This window comes from Eschrichtius robustus, chromosome 18 (assembly GCF_028021215.1).
Source record: "Eschrichtius robustus isolate mEscRob2 chromosome 18, mEscRob2.pri, whole genome shotgun sequence".
Classification (NCBI taxonomy): Eukaryota; Metazoa; Chordata; class Mammalia; order Artiodactyla; family Eschrichtiidae; genus Eschrichtius; species Eschrichtius robustus.
The window spans coordinates 70,136,319-70,158,254 of NC_090841.1; the positions used below are offsets into that span (position 1 = coordinate 70,136,319).

Below are 21,936 nucleotides of genomic sequence, written 5' to 3' on the forward strand. Positions count from 1 at the left end.
CTCCCCAGTAGAGAATCTGTTGAAAATTCTTACATGTACGTAAGTAACCCCTTCCCAACACACACACACACACACACACACACTGCAGTGGAAGCATGTATCCTACAGGCACTGTTTTGCCCTTTGAGTTTTAATTCAGCAATAAAGCTTGGATCTATCTCAGTCTTTTCCAAGCTGCATAATAGTCCTCTCCATGGATGTACAACAATTGAGTTAACCAGTTCCCCTACTAACAGACATTTACTTGTTCTTCCCCCCAATTTTTTGCTATTATAAATCATGCTTCAGTAAAAATCCTTTTTACATGCGTCTTTGCACACTCATCCAACTACATCTGTAGGAGAAATTCTTAGACGTGAACTAGCCATGTTAATAGTGTGTACGTTTAAAATTTGACATATATTGCCAAATAGCCTTCCAAATAAGCAGTGTATGAGAGTTCCTATTTCCTAGCACGATGGTACAATGTACCAGTGGTTAAGAACCACACCTGTTCTTTATCAAGAGCAACTGGGCACATCTTTAGTTAAGGCAAATCCTACAAATTCACTTACAGAAAGCATTCTCTGTGTATGACTCTTAACCATTCGACATTGCACAAAGAGTGTTAGCGTGTGATAGTTAAACATTTTTGCCTTCTTACATTTTACATTGAAGTTGAGAAATGTGTTAAAAGATTTCTCTCAGGGAAAAAGCCACTGAGCCTTTGGGGCCTGAGATGAACGAGAGGGCGGCTGCAGAGATGCTGGAGGCTCACGAAGATGCATGGCAACGGACTTTTATTCTACACTTGTCAAGAACAGTGACAGGCGGGAGAAGCCGTGGGATACATATCAGGTACCTGCTATGCACCAGGCACTGTGCTAGGTCTCATGATTTCACATATATCCTGTCATCGAATCCTCACCATGATCTGGGGCAGAGTTCCCATTTACAAATGAACTAATGAAGGCTCAGAGAAGCTAAGTAACTCTCCCAACTACCAGCTGAGAGAATGCCAGTGGAATGGCGATTTAAATCAAGTGCACCTGATTTTTTTTTTTTTTTTAATACCTACTTTATTTATTTATTTATTTATTTTTGGCTGTGTTGGGTCTTCGGTTCGTGCGAGGGCTTTCTCTAGTTGCGGCAAGTGGGGGCCACTCTTCATCGCGTTGCGGGGACCGCTCTTCATCACGGTGCGCGGGCCTTTTACTATCGCAGCCCCTCCCGTTGCGGGGCACAGGCTCCAGACGCGCAGGCTCAGTAGTTGTGGCTCACGGGCCCAGCTGCTCCGTGGCATGTGGGATCTTCCCAGACCAGGGCTCGAACCCGTGTTCCCTGCATTAGCAGGTAGATTCTCAACCACTGCGCCACCAGGGAAGCCCGAGTGCACCTGATTTTGAAAGCCACGGTTGGCCTCTTAGACCAGAGGGTGGGTCGGGGAGCTTCCATCTCTTGGGGGTTTCGAGTTTAGAAACCAGAGGGACAGACTCTGGTTACTTGCGGCTGGTGTGTTGGGAACCCAGGGAGTTCCCTGGATGCTGGGCCTCTTGGGGTCAACCTGCAGACATCTGAGGCCAGCAGACAGAACCAGCTGGCCAGCCAGGTGGTACCATCATGGCCTTTCCTTGCTCTGTGCTCTGACTATTGGCTGAGGAGGGGGGAAGACAGAGCTAAGCTCTATTACAGAGAAAGAAGGCACAAGAAGGTGCAGAGGGCGAGGGGCCCTGCGTGTAGAAGGTGCGCATTAAATGTGGGATAAAGGAAAGAGTAGCTATAGAGCTAGTTACACAACTGATTTTTGTTATCTGTCTGGGGAACTATTCTAAAGGCAATTTCTCCCCCACCCCATACCATACACAAAAACCAATGCTTGGTAGGTACTAAGATTTAAATGTGAAAATTTAAATAATACAGCTTTTAAAGAAAATACAGGAGACTATCTTCAGAGCCTGGGGGGTAGGTAAAGATTTCTTAAATGAGACACACAAAGAAATTCTAATTATAAAGGGGAAAAAAGTGTAACAACAGTAGTTGGAAAAAAAAAGGATATTCTAAAACTGTTTTGAAGAAGTTGTTGCATTTTTTAAATATGTGCCTGGCCTTCCAAAAGGCTGACTTTAAAGGGTAACTTTCACTTGGATGCAAAATTTCTTGTATATTTGTTTTTTAAAAACAGTTATTTTCTAGTTACACATCACATTTAATATTTGAAATGTAAAATATTTTAAAGAAAACTTTCAATAAAGGAAAAACAGGACTCTAATGCTGGCTAAAACTCACTACCATGATGAAAATTGAGAACGTTTGACTTAATGGGAAGAATTTCAACTTTCTAACTGAAAAATCAGAATAAAAGCCTGGTGCTTTTGTATTTGGTCATCATTCACACACACAAAAATCTTGTCTGTTTGTGTTTTTCAAAATAGCTATTTTAAAGTAACATGTTGACAGAAGAATAAAATCCTCCAGTTCCAAAGCATTTTAAGGATCTACCGGTATGCTGCTCCTAACCTCTGAGCTACAGGTCAGGCTCTTAGCGCTGCTGAAACGGAAGCTCGATACGAAAGAAACACTATTTGCAGCAGAAGTACCTTCCCCTGGATGCTCAACGCCCACACCCCCTGCCACCAGACAAGTGGGCTTCAGGTCTCCAAAAATGGCATTTTACTCTCAAAAGAGTTTGTCTTCTCTCAATGACCTTAATGAAGCTCACAGTACCCTTCCTAATTTGTTACAGGAAAATTAAGAAGATTTTTGACCAAGGTAAGAACTGTGACATTATACTATGGCACAGTTTCATGTGATTGCTTCTATCACACAATCAGAGTTGGAACTGTCCTGCCATGGATGTTTACAAGCTTTAAATGGTACTGATAAAGCATTAATGGTTGTGGTCATTTCTATTTAAAAATGTGGTTGTCAAACCCTTAATCAGAAGCGTAATCTACCAGAACACCACTATTTCCATTAGAAAACTAAACACACCTCGCTTCTAGTTAAAGCCAGGAATGTCACACACACTGTAAATGGAAGACATGCTTAGGCCACCAACACTACATTCTCTAATTCAAGAGACTGACTAATAAAATTATACAAGTTGCCAGTAAGTTTGCTTGGACAAATGAAATTAAAAAAAAAAAAATCAAAAGCTACTTCATTTATCTGCTTCTGTCTCTCTTAGTGAAGATGTATGTCTGAGCTTAATATAAATTTTTAAAATAGGCCATTCACATTTTAGAACTCTTTCTGAAATACAATAACTAATGAAAATAAATTTCCAAATTAAGACTTTTATTTCCAGTACATTTAGTAAATTAATATGTATTTCAAAGAAGAGAGAAAATCCCTTTAAATCCTTAAACACTCTGAACCAACTACAATTTTTAGAAAATAAACCAAATACTGAAACAAGGAAAGTAAAACAGATATCTTCATTTCTTTACCTACCATCAGACATGCTTTTTAAGATGTAGAGGAAACACATCAGCAGGCTCTTAATCTCAGACTGGTCAAGTTTGTCACAGCGAACGAGAGAATTTCCCAAAGTGCCACTTTGCTGGTGCTAAAGAAGGAAACACAGGTGATTTTTCTCCTTCGTTATAGGTAAAACAAAATTAGGTTCACTTTTCTCCCTTGGAAGAGAAAGAGTCTTAGAATTGAGTCAAATCATACAAATTGGAAGGTATAAATGATTTGTCAACAAACTACAAGCACACCGTCACCAAATACACACAAGTGTTAATCCATGGAAGCTCTGTCTTGTCTCCTTGGCACACTCTCCCAGGACAAGCCAGAAGGCACAGACCTTTCAAACTGAAAAACCAGTCGTAGTTACTGGCTTAGTTCCGAAATGCCAAGTAAAACTTCATGCAAAAAACTTTGTGTGCTAAGATCAAACAGAAATGATGATTCAGAAGACAGTGCCAAACCAAGCATATCCTCAAGAAAACGTCAGTGGCTGAAACAGCAAATTAAGTCCAAGGGGCTGCTATGGACCAGCCAACTAAAGCCTGGAGCTGAGTCACTGTTATTCCGTTACATCCTGGGGCAGCCTTGGGGGGAAACCACAGGCAGGTGCCTGATAGGGACAAACAGGGACACCTCAGTGCAGCAGGACCAAAGCCCCTAAACTGATGAGATCATGCCATCATCAGCTTAGCTCAACACTGCAAACTTCAGAAAGCTCCGGGCGCAGGGTGAGGGCAGCTTTGCCACTAGACAGCAGGTTCACACCATGTTCAAAGCATTCACTTAAAAAAAAAAGTACAAGAATCTCATCTCATTTAAAAAACACAAGAAATTTAAAAATCTTGAAAGTTATATTTCCAATTGAAATCTGGAAAACTTTTTTGCCAAATACCAAAGCAGAAAGATCAGTGAAAAAAATATCTTTCATTCAAGGTACTGGTGGGCAATGGAAAAGATATATACTAATCAGGTTTAACTAATAACATAACACGAGTATTTTTATTATAGGAGGAGACACATTGCAATTAGTGGCAAAGCCGTGGTGCAGGTGCGCCTCCCGCCCACCCACTTCATCAGCGCCGCCAGGAGAGCCCAGGCCTCCCTGCAGCGGGAGCAGGGGCGCCGCCTGTGGGGGCTCCTCCAGCAGAGGCAGCAGCGTTAGCAGCGAGAAGTCCATGGTGACCCGGTGTCTCCTGGCTGACCGGCCGCTCTCCTCCTCTCCAGCTCCGCGTATGACACAAGCCGAGTGCCTTCTGAGCAGCTTCTCCCTCTACGCACAAAGGCATGTCAGGGTCAAGGGAGAAGTTCGACAGGTCATGACACCTGCGCGGAGATGCTCGGGCGGCTACAGAACCCCAGCTGAGGATCATCACGGCGAGGTCGGCCACCACACAGCCGCGGTAAGGTTACGAACCTGACCCCGAGGAAGGGCGGCTTCCACGTTTCTGAGAACTAGGAATACATCCCTAAGAGAATCACTTGTTTATTGGTACATAAACCTATAACTTAACTTAACCTATACATAACTTGCCTATAACTTGAAATAACTTAGGAAAACATGGCCGAGGTGAGACTAATCTATCATGGTTCCAGGTTTAAATCCAAGCTTTATCCATCTGCACAAAATTCCAAACTTAGGTATTTCAAGAAAAAAATAGTTAAATATGAGGAGGATGTGTTGTGTTGGGGGCACAGTATGAATAGAGTGATTTCAAATAAAGCCTTATCCCTGCCTCATCTATATGACTGATTCATCTTTCTTGGAGCCAGCTTTGGATCCAGCGCCCATTTGCATAGATAACTGTGTTATAATCGGTGTTCTCTGGCACACAGACCGTGGGGATTCTAAGCAAGTGGCATTTTGATTTCCCAACCTGTTCAAACTGCCAGAACCACTGGCTCAAAGTGCTCCACTGTAAACAGTGCCCTGATGAAATCCTAGAACAGGAATCAGGGGGTTTCAGGGAATGGGCCCCATCCTTAGATCATACTCTGAGATCATCTACCCCAGGTTAACTGAGTTGTTTAAGGAAAAAAAAAAAGGTCATACTTACTGAACACTAGAACATGAAGCATGCTTACTTTGGGCTAAATCCATTAGTTATAAGAAACACTTAAGTTACATTAAAGTAAATTACCTTATCCAGGGAATTGCTCTTCTCACTATTCCTTTCTGGAAGGCTGTTCCCGGAATCTGTGCTTATGAGGGATCCTCTTGAATCAGCATTTCTCACACTACTGATGTTTGGAGTTGAGTTTGTATATGGAGAAGCTAAACAGAAATCAAGCCAAGACCAAAGATTTGGTGAGACAGAACAAAATAAAAATAAGTACTGAACTCTAAGGGAAACTGCTTTTATGGCACTTATTTTTCCTGTGAGAAAGCTGGCTCAAGAGTTTCATTCAATTACCTCTCCTTTAAAGAACCAGGCCATTTAGATTGAGATACAAATAACCGTTAATCTGAAACGTTCAGACATAACTATCAATTCACTTATGAGAAACCACCTTGGATTGCTCAGACTAAAGGAGAACATGCTGGTTCAGACTGGGGTAGAATAAAGACTTCAAAAAATTAAAAAGATCAATCCACCTACAACTATCAAATAAAAAAAACTAAACCATGCAATAAACCCACAGTACTCAAACGGTGGGCTGAGGTACCCCAGAAAACTCTGAGGGGTGTCATGGGACATTTTAAAATTTCAAGGAAAACACAGTGATACTTGACATCTGCTGGAAACTATAGTTTCAACCTCCGACTGTGCTACATTCCTTTCCATGATGTCATATCTCTGTGAAGCAGGGTATTTGGTGGTCGCTATGATAAAAAGCAAGTACTGGGTGAAAATCAGTGTGGAACAGGAAATGAGAATGTTGGTGAGCGATCTGATTCCAAATTTGAGAAGCCGTGTAGCGCCCAACAGGCACACACAACCCATTAGTAAGAATCGTGGTTATTAAAAATAAAAATTTTTTTCTTTAAATTTATGTATGTATATAGTTTTCAAATGCCTACTAAGTTGTTAGGTTATAAGTACTTATTATTTGGCCCTAAGTACCTAATAAACGAACCATTAGGTGTTTCTTTTGGCCTGGGGACTCCATGAAAAATTACTTTGATAATAAGGGTGCTGTGAATTGAGAATGTTTGGGAATCTCTGCAATAAACAGTTACAAGCAGAAAGGAAATCTAACTTGGAAATAAAATTTGTGACATCTGTTGAAAAAAACAGCATTTTAAGGGAGAAGTCAGCCCCTACCTCAATACTGTGGAATTTTTTAAAGTAATAGATTGACTTCCTGCTTAGATAAGATTTAAATAAATCACATAATTAAAAATGACTCTTAGACTTGCACATTCTGGTTTGAACCAAAAGGCATGCCTCCGGCTGCAAGCCTGGGCTGGCAGTGCACACTGCAGAAGACTTTCGGCGCCACGCTGCAGCAAGCTTTAAGCACAGCCTCCCATCCCCAAGCTGCCTTCACCTGAGATGCCTTTACTTGGCACCTCAGAACAGGCAGGCCCTTTTTTGGGTTTCAGCCTGCAAATTAGCTGCCATGGACTGATACACCTCTAAGTTAATCCCCTCCCCGTCCCTAACACTCAGGTTTATCCACCACCATCTCTGAAACCAATTCAGTGTATTAAGTATATCAAGAAAAGAAGGGCAAGGGAACCTGAAAATGTAAGTGCAGGTGAAAACACTATGAAAAAGCCAGGGGCCTTCTTCTATACTCAGAAAGGAAACACGCACTGTGACCAAATTATAACTATCGTTTTCCTAATATAACCAGACTTCATACTTCGTGTAGAACACAGAACTCAGGAGAAAAAGGCTCTCAGTAAAGTAAGATTAGACATTAAATTCTCAAAGTTTTGGGCTCAGTTCCAGAACAAGAGTCCTAATCTAAGGCAAACAGATGTAAATGCAATAAATCAAAATCAACATGCTTAGTAGAACTATGTTCCTGGTGTGTGTGTGTGTGCGTGTGTGTGTGTGTGTGTGTGTGTATTTAATATCCTGGCCCAGTGCATAACTTTTAAAAGAAATTTAGTTCAACTCTCTCCCCTTTGTACAGACAGCAAAATGCAATACACTGAGTAGGTAGGTAAAGGAACCCTGAGCCTACGAATGCATGCCTTGAGAATGTAATCTTTTTTTTTTTTAATTAATTTATTTTTGGCTGTGTTGGGTCTTCACTGCTGTGCACGGGCCCCCTCCAGCTGTGGCGAGCGGGGGCCACTCCTTGCCATGGTGCACAGGCCTCTCACTCCAGTGGCCTCTCCTGCTGCGGAGCATGGGCTCCAGGCGCGCAGGCCTTAGTAGCTGCAGCACACGGGCTCAGCAGTTGTGGCTCACGGGCTCTAGAGCGCAGGCTCAGTAGTTGTGGTGCACGGGCTTAGTTGCTCCGTGGCATGTGGGATCTTCCCGGACCAGGGCTTGAACCCGTGTCCCCTGCATTGGCAGGCGGACTCCCAACCACTGCGCCACGAGGGAAGCCCCTAAAATGAATGTAATCTTAGAGTAGTTTTTATCCAGGCAATGAATCAGTTTCAGAAATTTTCATGCACCATGTTCCAAAGACATTAAAAAAACCGCTGAGGGTACATTCTCAGTAAGTGTGGAAACAGAATTTCCTTAAGAGACGTAAGGAGAAAGTCAGCTCTTGAAGGATAAGCACTGGGACTAAAACTAACTGGAAATTCCTTGAAGAATAAAAGAAGAATTGCTAAAGCTACCAGAAAACAACTAGTAAACCCAGTTCAAAGGTGGGGGCTTTCCTGGAAGGCATTCCTAAAAGGAAACAAGGATTAAAGTGTTTAAAGATGGGGGCAATATAGATAAAAGCCTGAGTATAAATTAAGTCTATTGTGGTGAATTCCCATGAAAAGTGGATCCAGATCTTGAAATTCAAGACAGAATGAAAAGGGACAAAATTAGCCTTGAGTACTTTTTGTAACTTCACCATGAACACAGAGCAATCGAAGGCCATTTATGTCACTGAAGTTGTGCTAAAGACCCCCACTTTGGCTCATCTCTATGTTCTCAAGGCATCCCAAACCCTAACAAGGTGAATGTGGAATTGGAGAATCAAGTCAGAGTCAAAACATCACCTCATTCTAGTTTCATCATTTCCACAAAGTCTTGAATCCTACAGAATACTGGTCAGAGAGGACAGAGAGTTAAGATTTAGGCTACTAAGAGTCTATCACAAAGCATGAATAACACTGAAGAACTGTGCTTGTTATAATGGCGGTCAAATAATAACACAGTTTACCTTGCCAAGCACTGCACACATTCAACTAGCTCTTCATCCCTCACCACGACTCTATTTCTGAGATGTGGACACAGGGTAAAGAGGAGAGACACCCTGCCCATGGCAATTATAAATGGTGGAGTCTGGATCCAAAGCCACATCTGTCTGACTTTAAAAACAGTGCTGTGAACCGCTGCAGACAAAGCCCCTGAAAGGACCCCTTCCCCACTCCTGGAGAGCGGCTGGGCTTCTGGACAGAGTGAGGCAAAGGAGACAGAGTGAGGGCCCCATGAGAAAGGCAATGGAAACACCACGTGCCAGGCTCTGCATTTTGTATGAATTAACTCATTTCATCTTTACGACACCAAATGAGGTAAGTATGACTATGAAAAATACACAGAAACAGAAGTAAGATTAAAGACTGGTATGGGCATTATGGGATAAATCTGAGCATTGGTATGCGGTTTCCAATTTTACAGTCTGGCCAGTTTCATCACCTACATGAAATACCATGTTAGCAACTAGAACAACACAAAAGCTAAGGACATAAACTCAGAATGAACCACAGTCCTGCAGGTTAATTAGGTAAAAGGACGGCCCTTTATTCTGCCCTATGAGTTAGTTCCATTATTGGGTGGTCTAAGCATTAGCCACAGCAGGATGCTTCATTTATTCAAACTGTGGTGTAAAAGAGAGGAAGAAATAAAGACAGCATAAGCCTGTGAGTGTCTGTGAAGATATATATATATATTTTTTGTACCATTATCTTTATGAAGGAGCTGGCACGTGTGCTCAATCACAATATTAATAAATACATTTCTCAGGCATTTTCTTATGGAAAAACTACTCAGTTTGAATCTTGATTTATGCCATCTGTTTTCCTCCCCATGGGGGCTGCTCTAACATTATTTCAGATAGAAAAAATATTGTAGGAAAGAAGATTTTAGAAAACTGATTTCAGGACTGCATTCTAGCCATAAACCAGTATCTCCATCAGCAATTACTCTGTCATATCTCATCTAAATCATTAACACTACAAATAAATCCTACCCACCACACACACACTTGCAAAGATATTCTTTTCCTAAAAGCATAAACAATCCAGTTTGAAGATTTAAAATGAAAAATTAACATGCATTAAACAAAAAGCAAACAGGACAAATATGTGGTTAAGTGTACTACATGTGTTATTCCTGAAATTTGAGATCTTTATTTCAGTGTAGAGTTAAGGGGTTTCAGAGCTGAGGAGCAAAATCAGGAAAAGAATATTTGAAGTAGAAACTCAAGACTTCAAAGTTCTGATTTGAAAGCTAACAAATGATTGGATTAAAGACGCTTTCCAAATTAGACTGCAGAGAAACAGGTCAGAGCCTGAGCATTACCAATGCCAGAGATGGCACCAAAGAGGTCCTTGTGCAGACTGGCATCCAGCGTGCTCCCAGACTTCTGCGGTGTCACTATCGGGTTCACGGCTGGCAAAGTAAGGGATTCCTCCTTCACAGTCTGTCAAGGAGGAGAGAGACAAGAAACAATTGAAGATGACTTTAAAGGATTCACCAACAGTTCTTGGAAGTGTGAGGGCGAGTATAAGAACAGGACAGAACAGCCTGGCATGTTAAACGTGCCTGAGTGGGAGGAGGACAGCGGGGGGTGGAGGTGGGGGGTGGGGGTCAGAGAAGGAGCAGGAGGAGGGAGCACGCGGCACTTCAGGTCTGGGGCGGGCAGGGAAACCTTGGCCCATGAAGTCCTGTATTTCCCCAGGAGGTCTAGCACCCTTCCCTTTCCAGAGCTCTGATGCCCAACATTTCTGTAGATTATTTCCGTATGTTTCTTCCTTCAGAAGAAGCCTCACGTGCTCTTTCTAACTGGAACGTTGGTTTTTTTCTCTCACATCAGAAATCTTCCCAAATGAGCAACAGTGACCTCACAACAGCAGCAGTGAAAATCTCTGCAAGGTGGGCGCTTCGTGTGAATTCTCAATCAGTGGAGAAATTATGGTCATTATGAAGTGATGTCATAAAAGGGATTTTACTTTCATGAAAGCCAAAGCAAAAGCTGGTGTTCATTTTTCTCAGGGTTGAAACGGTACAGATAGGTAGCATTACACCCTGAATTACTTATCCTGATTAGAAAAGCAGACAAATTTAGAGAATACACTTGTGAAATACAATGTTGCAGAGGGTGAGATTAGTGTGGTGCATTCCATGTAAGGACAGTGAACATTCACGGTCTCTGGAACTACAAAAACTATCCTAGAAATACGGTTCATCTCAATGCACCATCACGTAGGAGATGTATAAGAAACAGGACAAAGCACCACTGCTGGGGGAAAAGGGACAAAAATACACACAAGGGAGCTCCCCCGGTGTATGCCCTAATGACAAAGTGGCAAGATGAACAATAGAGCCGGTTCACAGGTCCAGAATAAACAGGAAAAGGGCACTGCTGAACTGCTAACACCTATCCAAAGTAATGGCAGATTGTCTCCAACCAAAACGCTTTGAGATCATTTCTGGCATCACCCTTCAGTCAACTTAATTTCCAGTATACCTTTAAATGACTGCATAAAGCTAAAGTAAATTAAGGTGGTCAGTCTGGGGAGGTGGGGTCATTCACCCTGGCCCCCCGACATCTAGTCTGATTATCTTTCTAATTTTACAGACACAGAGAAACTTCAGCCCCAAGAGGTGGCTTTTCCAAGACTGTGTAGTATGTTACATCAGAACCGGGGCTAGCACTGGGCTCTTACAGCACGGAGGTTAGAACTATGCTCTTAAAAAAAAAAAAAACAAAAAAACTCCTTCCTCTATAACTTTTTGTTGGATACACAAAGAAGATCCTGAAATCTCACAAGAAAACGAGCCATCAGGAAAGCATGGCTTTTTATAATGATTTTTAACATGAGTTGAAGGTTTACTGATTGACCCCATCTTAGCCAGAAATGCAACTTACCAAGACTACTGTAGATTATTATGGTTTTAGGGGCAAAAAAAGAGGAGACGTGTATAGTTGAATAGTGTCCCTCCAATTGCATATCCACCCTGAACCTCAGAATGTGACCTTATCTGGAAAGAGGGTCTTTGCATATGTAATTAAGATGTAAGATAAGATGATGTCATCCTGGATTAGGGTGGGCCCTAAATCCAAGCACTGGTGTCCTTATAAGGACAGGACAGGACACCAGAGACACAGACACACACCAGGGAGAACACCATGTGAAGACAGAGGCAGAGATTGGAGTGATACAGCTATAAGCTAAAAAAAGCAAGGATTTCGGGCAACCACCAGAAGCTAGGAGAAAGGCGTAGAACCAACTCTTCACCCAGAGCCTCCAGAAGGAACCAACCCAGCTGACATCTTGATTTTGGACTTCCGGCTTTCTGACTGTGAGAGAATAAATTTCTGTTGTTTTTGGCCACCCAGTTTGTGGTATTTTGTTAGGGCAGCCACAGGAAGCAAATACAGGCTGTGTCTATGTGAATGTGCTTACGTACACTGCCAGGGTTCACGGGGAAGGGAGACACATCTCTCACATTGATCCGCTGGACATTCTCAATCAGCAGACCGAACAGAGGCAGGTAGAGAGTGGCTATCCTTGCTTGATGGCTCTGAAACAAAGGCGCAGAGTGTAAGTTTATCCCGGACTCAGAATTTAATGATGGACTGAGCTAGCACTTGGCCATCTCCTGTATTTGGATCCTTCCTATAAAGACTGCTGTTAGATTTTATTGTATAAACAGAGAAAGTCTTAGTGCTGTTACCACTAATTTTCTAATTGCTTATTTCTTTATATTACTCAAAACGAAGGACATTTATCAATCATATTTCCTTCCATTAGGGAACACTCACCCTGGAAGCATATCTGTCATCAAAAGAATGCTTTATCAGCAGGTTCTTAAGCACACCGATGGCAATCAGCCGGACCTCCCTGAACTCCTGGAGGGCGGTCCCCACCTCCCTCAGTAACAGTCCCACCAAGAAGTGGTTTCTGCAGAACTCATCCGTTAATGCGTAGTCAAGCTGGAGATCTGAAATGAGGATAGAAACCGCTTTAGTTAGAAAGGATGTAACACTCTTTGAATAAAATAAAAACCAAGCTCATCCTTTGCTTTCAGCCTCCCCTGTGTGTGTCATCAGGTGGTCACACCTGGCTTCCAAGGGGAAAGGGCTGATAACCTAAAATACTGCTCTGCACTCCAAAGTGAAAACAAAATTTAAATACGAATAAATGCACTGGATTTTGATTTTAAAAGATATTACATCCTACATAATTATTAAGTTAGTGAATAGTTTTAGAACCAATTTTTTAGAATATAGAACAGCATGTTATATTACAAATGTAATTTTGTTATTGATATGAAATTTAAAAATAAAATTGTAGTAACTGACAACATTATAGGGGAGTAATTTGTGCATAACAGACACATAATTAAAGAATAAATATAGGTGGTCTATTAAAATGTTCTTCACTACATGAGTTCATTTATCTATTTCCTGGTCATTAATGCCCGTATACACCCATTAAAACCCAATGTGTTTAAAATGAACGAGTTACCATATTACCTATTATTTTGCTATCACTGAAGAAGATCTTATTTGACTTAGAATTTTCTAAAATATACTTTTAAAACTTCTTTACCTCAAAAAGCCAATAGAAAACTAATATAAATTAGAACTAAAATGGACAAAGCACCAAATCGAACTAGTAAGTCATCAGCAAGCTAAGTGACAAGACTGAAAGCTCTTCTGGAAAAGAGATAATAAGCAAACGTGAAACCTACTGAGGGACGGTAAATAAAAGCAGCTAAACATCACACTCTAAAGCTGAAATACACCTATCCAGAAAGCTGTGGCTCGGATTTAAATTCTTATACTGAATCCATTGTTAGAGGAAAATCTATAGGCCTCTCCTTTGACTTTAATCCCATGTTAGTTGCTTCTAAACCTATTCAAAGTCTGACCCAAGTCCTATGAACTCTTTAGCAGAAGGAAGGGAAAGAGTGTTCATCTTTCCAGAATACTCATGTCCACTGTTTATGATCTTTAAGTCCAGTTTACTGAAAAGACAGTTCACAGCTTGAATTCACATGATCCCCTTAGAAGGAGAACTATTTATGGGTTTAATTGTACACGTGTGTGTGTGTACGTGTGCATGTGCAGAGAGGAGAGTGGAGGAGCAGGTGAGACAGGTAAGAGGAAGGAGGATGCTAAAAAAAAAACCGAAACTTTATTCCCATCAGTGCAGTTCTGGAAATTATCTGTAGCTGACCCACGCCACCTGCCTAGGGCGGCCCTTCTAGCCGCCAAATACCCCGACAGTCTACTAAGAGCTTGTGTGAGTCTGTGGGGTACCTGAAGGGTCTCCTCCTCACTCCTCACTTGCTTCTACAGGATAGACAATTGGGCCAGTGGGGAAGATGGACATTAGCACACGTTCACTGCCCAACCGCTGGGCAGAAAGAGCTATCCTCAGCACCCTGCCAGGTGAGAGGAAAAGACAGTCACGGTCTCCAAGGACAGGTGGGCTAGGAACTGAAGGTGGGGTGAAGGAGGGTCTGGGGTGCAGAGTAGGGAGCAATTCACTCCAGGTGGGGCGCTGGGAGAGGCGAGGGAGAGACCTGGCTGGGCCCACATGGGAGGTGCTGAGTGGCTGGCCAGGAGGAAGATGAGGATCCCCAGGGAGGTGCTGCGTGAGGCTGAGAAGTGCAGGGAGGACCTGCCATGTGTGAGGAGCTGGGACCAGCAGGTGTGCCTGGCATGTGGGGAACAGTGCGGGGTGGGACAGGCGGGCGGGCTGGGGTTGGATGGGGGATGCTGAAGAGCCCAGGAGCTCAACCCCTCACCTTCTTCAATTATCATCCCAAAGTTGCCTTCTCAGTGAGGCTTTGCCTGGCCACCCGATCTCAATGCCAGCCCATTTCCTATCCCCTTCTCTTGCTTTATTTCTCTCTCCTTAGCACTTATCACTCTCTCATGTTCTACATATTTCACACAGGTAAGACAGCAGGGGATTTCATCCTTGTTGTCCACAACTCTATCCCAAGGCTAGGTATAGTTGGTGCTGAGCAAATATTTGCTGAATGCATGACCGCCAACTTCAGGCCACAGTCCCCCTTCTTGCTCTTTAAAAGGCAAGGTATTTATGTCTCTGAATGAATTCCTTTGTGAGTTTCTCTCTGAATTTCAGAGTCAGTTGATTTAGGTGTCATTAATAGTTTGGTGGCATCCTTCCACTTTTTATCTCCTTTAGCATAAATAATCCTGAGCACATACAAGGTGCTAGATACTACTTGACAGACCCAAGAGACTAATTTGATTCATTTGACTTACTCAGTGAAGACAAAGAAATCTCTATGAGCTTAATTCTCTTCAAACTCAAAAAGGATACAGAACAGTTAATAAAGACTCAGCATGCAAACATAAAAAGCATGTGAAAAGCCATGTTGCTTGTGACATAGGTTACTGCTACTGCTATAAACAAGGACTATGAAAACAGTGGAATAATACATTTTTGAAATGAAGCAGAGCTTTTTGTTTGTTTGCTTTACTTCTTAAAGAAACGTCCTAGAGGACCTACTGACCCCAGGAGCAAAAAACCAGATGCCCCCTGGGGATGCTATGGCAATGTCTTAGCTACAGTGAGAACAAATTCACTGGTTTATCATCAATTTTAAAACTGATCCAAGCATACGGCAAATGCCTACATGAATAGCATATGTAAGCATTTCAGCAATCACTTGCATTCTTTTTCTTTTAAAGGAGGAAGATGCAAGAAAGCAAGCATCACACCCCACACCTACCTACAGGAGTGTCATTTGACTCCACAGCTGGTGAAAGAAAAGCTAATTCATAAGAAAAAAGAAAAGTGAAACAAATAAAAATAAACTACAGTAAATAAAATGGATTACTATTGTTTAAGCAATGGAATTTTTCAATGAAAAATAGTCACACTGGCATGATCTGTAGTCTGGTAAATTTGCTAAAAAAAACGTAAGTTCCTATATAGCATTTTATCAGTTTTTTAAAATGGAAATTTAACATGAAAAAAAATCAATTCATCAGTGAAAAATATCAGATAATTTGAATGTCATGCGTGAACTAATTCTCTTTTATTAAAAATGAATGGCTCTCTTTCTGAAAAGACTAGGATTAATATATTTAAAGATAGATTACCTTGATATCTTTGAATCCTGCCTTTTCCAAATGGCATTGGTAAATTCAACGGAATATAATGTTCATGATTGCACACCACACGGAGAAATTCAAATTTGTATTCAAAGAGGGTCTGCAGGAAAAAAATGGTTAGTCATAAGTTAAATACCTCAGTGGATACTTTATACAGCCTCCTGAAAAACCTATTAGGAATCACACACTCGTCTTTAGCCTCTTCCCTGTCTTAGAGCTGCACGCTCTAGGCTATTTTACAGATTTCAGAATGTCTGCAGGGATTTGTTTGAAAATTGGGAACACATTTCATTAAACAATGTCCTCCACTGACTTTTAGGGCACTTATGATTTATGCTCCTCTTACTTCAATAAAGGATTTCAGGCAGCTTATAATTATAGACACAGATTCAGTGCAATAAAAAAATGAGTAAGGCAGAGCTTTAAAATAGACACGCAAGGGAAGAGACAGATAATTCTAGCAGAGAAAGGCTACATGGTTACTTCTGTTACCTTGTTAAATAAACTATGATTTGCAACACATATACTTTTAGTTTTGCAGCTGAGAAGTCATTTAAGGTATTTATGAGAAAAATCAACAGGTATTTATGTTGCATGTGGAATTACTGTGTCCCTAATATCTCACACATTAATGCAAGTACTAGTTAGTACTAGTTAGTATCTCCAAGAGAAAAGAATGAATAGTGCCTCTGGGACTGAAAGAAAATTCTGATGTGAACCAAGAGAAACAGGTGGGTATCCAGATGTCACTCAGAGAGACAAAAAGAACAGTGTGTAACACACACACACACACACACGCTACCTTAGGATCTCCAGGAGCAAAGCAGCTGATGTAGTTGTTGATCTGCTTAAAGACAAAGCCCCTATCCATGAAGGTGAAACATCTCTGTGGAGGAAACAACCCACAAAGGTTAAGTATTTAGGCTTTTTTGGAAAGTTGGCTTCAAATCTGCATTTATTGTGAATAAGTTTATCCTTTGGCATAAAAACCTGCCATCAACATTCACTGAGCATCTATATGTACGAGTCACTCTGCTAGAAAAAGCACATTAGGCACTTGGCGACACCCTCTCCCCCGGAGGCCCCCACCTTGATGAACACAGCCAGGCTATGATTCGCATTCTTAGATGCCTCTGGGTTATCTCGAAACTTCTGAGTGATGTGTGGCATCAGCATATTCACAACAGTTTCCACTGCATGATGATAGGATGCAGGAAATCTCTGGTTTCGCAATAACTAAAAAGGATTTAGAGCAAACATTTATTATTTTTTAAGTTGCAACCTTTGAGGGGGAAAAAAAAAAATCTCATCCCTGAGTTCATTTCAAAAACCCAGGGCTCTCATCTTATTTATCTGAAATTAGATAAAATAAATTATTCTTTCTTCTCTCGAAGTACTGTATAAGTATTCTAATACTTCAAATAAATGCTGTGGGTCAGGTCTGAGATGTTAGACTTCAGTATGATAAAGACCACTGTGGAGGTATTCATAAAAATGTGGAGATGCACCTTTACTTCCAGAGATTCTGATCAGACCTGCATTCTTACTGCATTTTACTTTGATTCTAATGCCTGTATCTTTCAGAGATTTCTTTAGAAAACATTGGCTTAGGGTTAAGCCTCAAGTATTCAAACTGAACACACACAGAATGGTGACTGTATGTCACTAGCTGAAACTGCTTACAAGTCCTCTTTGAATTGACTTTACATAATAATTTCTCCCCATCAGGAATGCTTACCTAAGAAATTACACACAGATCACTTGGCAATTAGCTACCACTTACCATGTATCTTCTACACACCAGGCACCGCACTAGATATTTTTATGTACTTTTTCATTAAATTCTTAAACACCCTCATATTATAGAGGGTCAGAGAGGTTAGGTAAATGCGTCTTCAGTCACACAGCTAACAATAACACAGATTCAAAGCCAGATCTACAATGAGTTTAAAGACTACGCTCTTTCTGCTCTGTGATGCCGCGCTGCCCCCTCTCTGGCCCCAGTGCATGGAACCATTTACTGAAGGCCTGGAATGTGAAGGGGGCTTAACTGGATGCTCCACGGCACTTATCCGTGCACGCACGTGATTCTAACAGCCACAACAGGGGGGTGTTTTCATCCCCACGTCACAGATGAGATGAAACTGAAGCTTGGAAAGATTCAATAGAGTACTAACTGACCTGTAATACCCTTCCTTTCCTTTTCCCTTTTAGTGACAGAACTCCTGGGTTTTACAGGGCACATGGCTGCCCAGCTAGAGACTGCATTTCCCAGCATAACCTGTGGCAAGATAATGGCCATGTGACTAGTTCTGGCTAATGGGCTGTAAGAGGAAGTGACGCTTGCCTTTCCCATAAAAGGCGCTGCTTGCCTACCAAGTCCTCCTCTTTGCCACTGCCTCGAATGTGGAGTGGTGGTGAGCCAGCTTCTCAACTATGCAGACGAGGGTGACACCTGGGCTGGATAGTTGGATAGGAGCTTGAGTCCCTGAATGACCTTAGGGGGCAAGCTCCCCACTGTCTGAGCTGCCTACTGGCTCATAATTTTCCAAAAGAGGGAAATGAACCTTCTGTCTTATCTTAGCCACTACTATTTTGGCCTATTTTGGAGCAGCCAAACCAGTATCCTAGTATCAAACAAATAGTATTCTGTAAAACTAGAACTGGAGGCTAGGTATTTATGCTATGAAAGCATGCATTATTTTATGCATTATTTTATTGCATTTTATGCAATACCAGAACCTACTATGAAATTTTGAAATGCCAGCTTTATAATAATCTCAGTTCTCAAACCAATAACAAGACAATCTTTGTAAATGTACACAAACTCAAGAATCCAGTGAGGGAAGGATCAAGTCATAAGAATTGGAAATTTACCTACTTTCAAAAACAGAACAGTAAAATCTGAAATTCCAAAAGGATTTTGTTCCATATGTGCAAACCAGTAACTCTATATCCTGAGGTGTCAGCCTCATCAGATGATCAGCTTCCAGGAAAACAGGCAAGGCCAACTCTAACCACTAGGCTTGACCGCCAGCTACCTAAGCTGGCCATTCCTAAAAAAGAGGTTTCCCAAGAAAAGCCTACAGAATGGGGCTGAGTCAACAGCTGCTTAAACCATGAAAAGTGGATGGGGAACTCTATAATGGAAGCATGGGGTGGACCGAATGGAACCTATTAGTCAATACTATTATAACTAAAAGTGGGACAACCAGACTCCTATGCCTTCTGATGTGATACAGTAGCACCAGCTAAGGTGTATCCTTGCCACAAAGAAAATCACACCTGAATGGAATTAAGCCTCTAGATATCACTACACAAGTGTACAGGATACAGAGGGTACAGAGAATCATGTCATGTATCACTGCAAGCTTACAACTGGCCAAGTCTAGAATATGGGAAATTCTGCAGGACAAATGGTCTACTTTCTTCAACAAATACGCTGCATTAAAGAAACAAACAAATGGAGAAGAAACAGTGTGAGGATCCGAGAAACTTCAGAGACACATCAACCCAAAGCAACGTGTGGACTATGTTTAGATCCTGATTCAGACCAACTGTAAAATGACATTTTTAAGACACCTGGGGGAAACGGAATACAGATGGGGTGTTGGATGATAATAAAGAAATATTTCTAACTTTATTGAGTGTCATATGGTACAATGGTTATTCTTTTTTAAGGCTTTATCCATTGGATATTATACACTAAAGTTTTATAGATGAAATGATAAAATATTGGGGAACTGCTTTAAAAATACTCTAGGAAACAAGAAGTATGAGGGTGGATACCTAAAGCAAGAATGGCAGAGTGCTGATAACTGTTGAAGCTGGGTGGGGGAGAGGCACATGAGATTCATTAAACTATTCCCTTTCTTTTTATTTTTATTGTTTAAAATTTCTATAATAAATTTTTTTTAATGGCGAGATGAAGCTCTCCCTGCAGTGACAAACAGCTATTGTCAAGAACCCTAATTTGGCAACAAAGCAATGAGGTAAGACACACATCAAAGGGTAATAAAGACGGAGGTAATGAGATGATTTTATGGAGATTATTATAAACTGAGATGGAAGAACATGATCTAGGCTAATGAGCTGATATCTAGGGGAGTGAGTATATAAGCACTGGCTCAGGAGAGGACACTAAGACAGCAGGAGACTTCTCAGCCAAACGAAACCTACCTCCTGACCATGTCCTGCAGCCGGATCTCCCCTTGGTAATGCTGCAGCGTCCACAGTGGCCCAACCACCACCATCTATGCCTCCAACAAGTGCTGCCGGTGCTTGGTCTGCCTGCCCAGCACCTCACCTGCCCACACCTGATCCGCCTCCTCCAGCCCGCCTGCTGCGCCCCATGCCCCCAACCCTGCTGTCAGCCCAACACCTTCATGCCCTCCTGCTGGCTGCTCAGCTCCTGCCACCTGACCCCTGGCCTGAGTGGGATCTCCCTGATGACCCACACTCAGCCTTGAAGCGAAGGGCCCTGTGAGCCCTGCTGCTGACAGCCACGTCTCTACAGATGCCAGCGAGGGGCTATACCATGTCCTACATCATCTGGGTGCTGCATCCACTGCCGCCCAAATCGCTGCCCACTGTGCAAGGACATCCAAAAGCCTTCACGTGTTCAATGCTTTCCTCCTTACTGTGTTCTTCTACTCTCTTGGGTGTAGAGACCTCTCTTCTACAGGCCATTTCACTGCTCAGTGTTACAATAAATAAGACTACTAGTTAATAAACTTCATTTTCCTGGCTTAGCAAACAACAGTAACAATGGAAAAGTAATGGGGTAGACAAGAAATTTGCCAATGACATTTCCAGCAGTCTCAAGTTACTCCCTCTTACTGGAATCCCTACATCACTTCTTCTCTCTTTTGTCCTACAAGTTCTTTCCTTCTCCTGTGTCCTCGTTTTCATTTGCAAAAATCGATCTTCTTGCGTTTATTTTTCTCTGCACCCTGCTGGTGCCACATCCTTACAGGGAAAAGGCGTGCCCTCCCCTTCGTGCTGGCTCCACGTGGACGTGGTGGTGACCCATTCAGATCAGGAGGACGAGCAGCCCTCCAGGTAGACAAAGGAAGGAAATGGAAGGAGTCTGGGCCTCCGTAACTTTGTGGAACGGAACCCCCATACTACCCTGGACTTTGATGTGAGAAGAAATAATTTTTCTTGTTTGTCAGTATTACTTTAGATCTCTGTCACAGCAGCTGAACCCATAGCCCTAAAGCATAAGATCTCCCAAGAAAACTGATCACCTCCACCTTCCCTGGTAAACCATGCCCCGATTCTCTCTTTCAAAAGCTCCATTCCACTGTATGCTCACACTTAATATCCAGGCGGCCTTTTATCCCCCATTCAATCTGACTTTACTATGTTCTAAGTCAGATTTATTGAGGTTTAATTTACATACACTAAAATTCACCCTTTTAAGGTACACAGTTGGGTTCACCTGGACAAGTGAACACAGCCAAGGCACAGTCCATTTCTATCACCCAAAAAACTTCCTCTTGTCCCTTTGAATCCCCTCCCCCATGCTGGCCCCTGGAAACCACTGCTCTGTTTTCTGTCCCTGTAGTTTTCCTTTTCCTAGAATGTCATAGAAATGAACTCATACAGTGTATGGTGTATCGTGTATATGTGACCACAGTGACCTCCTTCACATAACATAATGCTTTTGAGATCCATCCATGTTACTGGATGGAAATCAAATCAATACTTTGTTCCTTTTCATCACTAAGTAGTATTTCATTGTATGGAGTTACCACAACCTGTCTATCATTCACGAGTTAATGGATATTTCCAGTTCTTGGCTACTATGAATAAAGCTGCTATGCACATTTGCATACAGGTCTTTGTGTGGATATCTGTTTTCATTTCTCTTTGGTAAATACTTTAGAAGTACAATTACTGGGTCAAATTATTGGTTCTGTCTTAATATCCTCTCTTATTCATTCATAATGATTTGTGTCCTCATCCTCAAGTCCACCTCTTCCCTCCCAATGCTAGATCTTCATCAGCATCACCAGAAAATGTCATTTTATA

At 41.9% G+C, this 21,936-nt stretch overlaps 1 protein-coding gene across 11 annotated transcripts in view; it reads right to left on the reverse strand.

Annotated features, from left to right (window-relative positions):
- Positions 1 to 21,936, reverse strand: part of DOCK9 (dedicator of cytokinesis 9) — a 281,315-nt gene that overhangs the window by 58,103 nt on the left and 201,276 nt on the right. For all 11 annotated transcript variants that reach the window (XM_068526945.1, XM_068526943.1, XM_068526944.1 and 8 more), the window contains exons 28-35: positions 16,990 to 17,136; positions 16,703 to 16,786; positions 15,889 to 16,000; positions 12,565 to 12,743; positions 12,210 to 12,323; positions 10,098 to 10,218; positions 5,592 to 5,725; positions 3,433 to 3,547 (exon numbers count right to left, since the gene is read on the reverse strand). In XM_068526945.1, the coding sequence (XP_068383046.1) occupies positions 3,433 to 3,547; positions 5,592 to 5,725; positions 10,098 to 10,218; positions 12,210 to 12,323; positions 12,565 to 12,743; positions 15,889 to 16,000; positions 16,703 to 16,786; positions 16,990 to 17,136 (1,006 nt within the window). The remainder of the gene's footprint in view (positions 1 to 3,432; positions 3,548 to 5,591; positions 5,726 to 10,097; positions 10,219 to 12,209; positions 12,324 to 12,564; positions 12,744 to 15,888; positions 16,001 to 16,702; positions 16,787 to 16,989; positions 17,137 to 21,936) is intronic.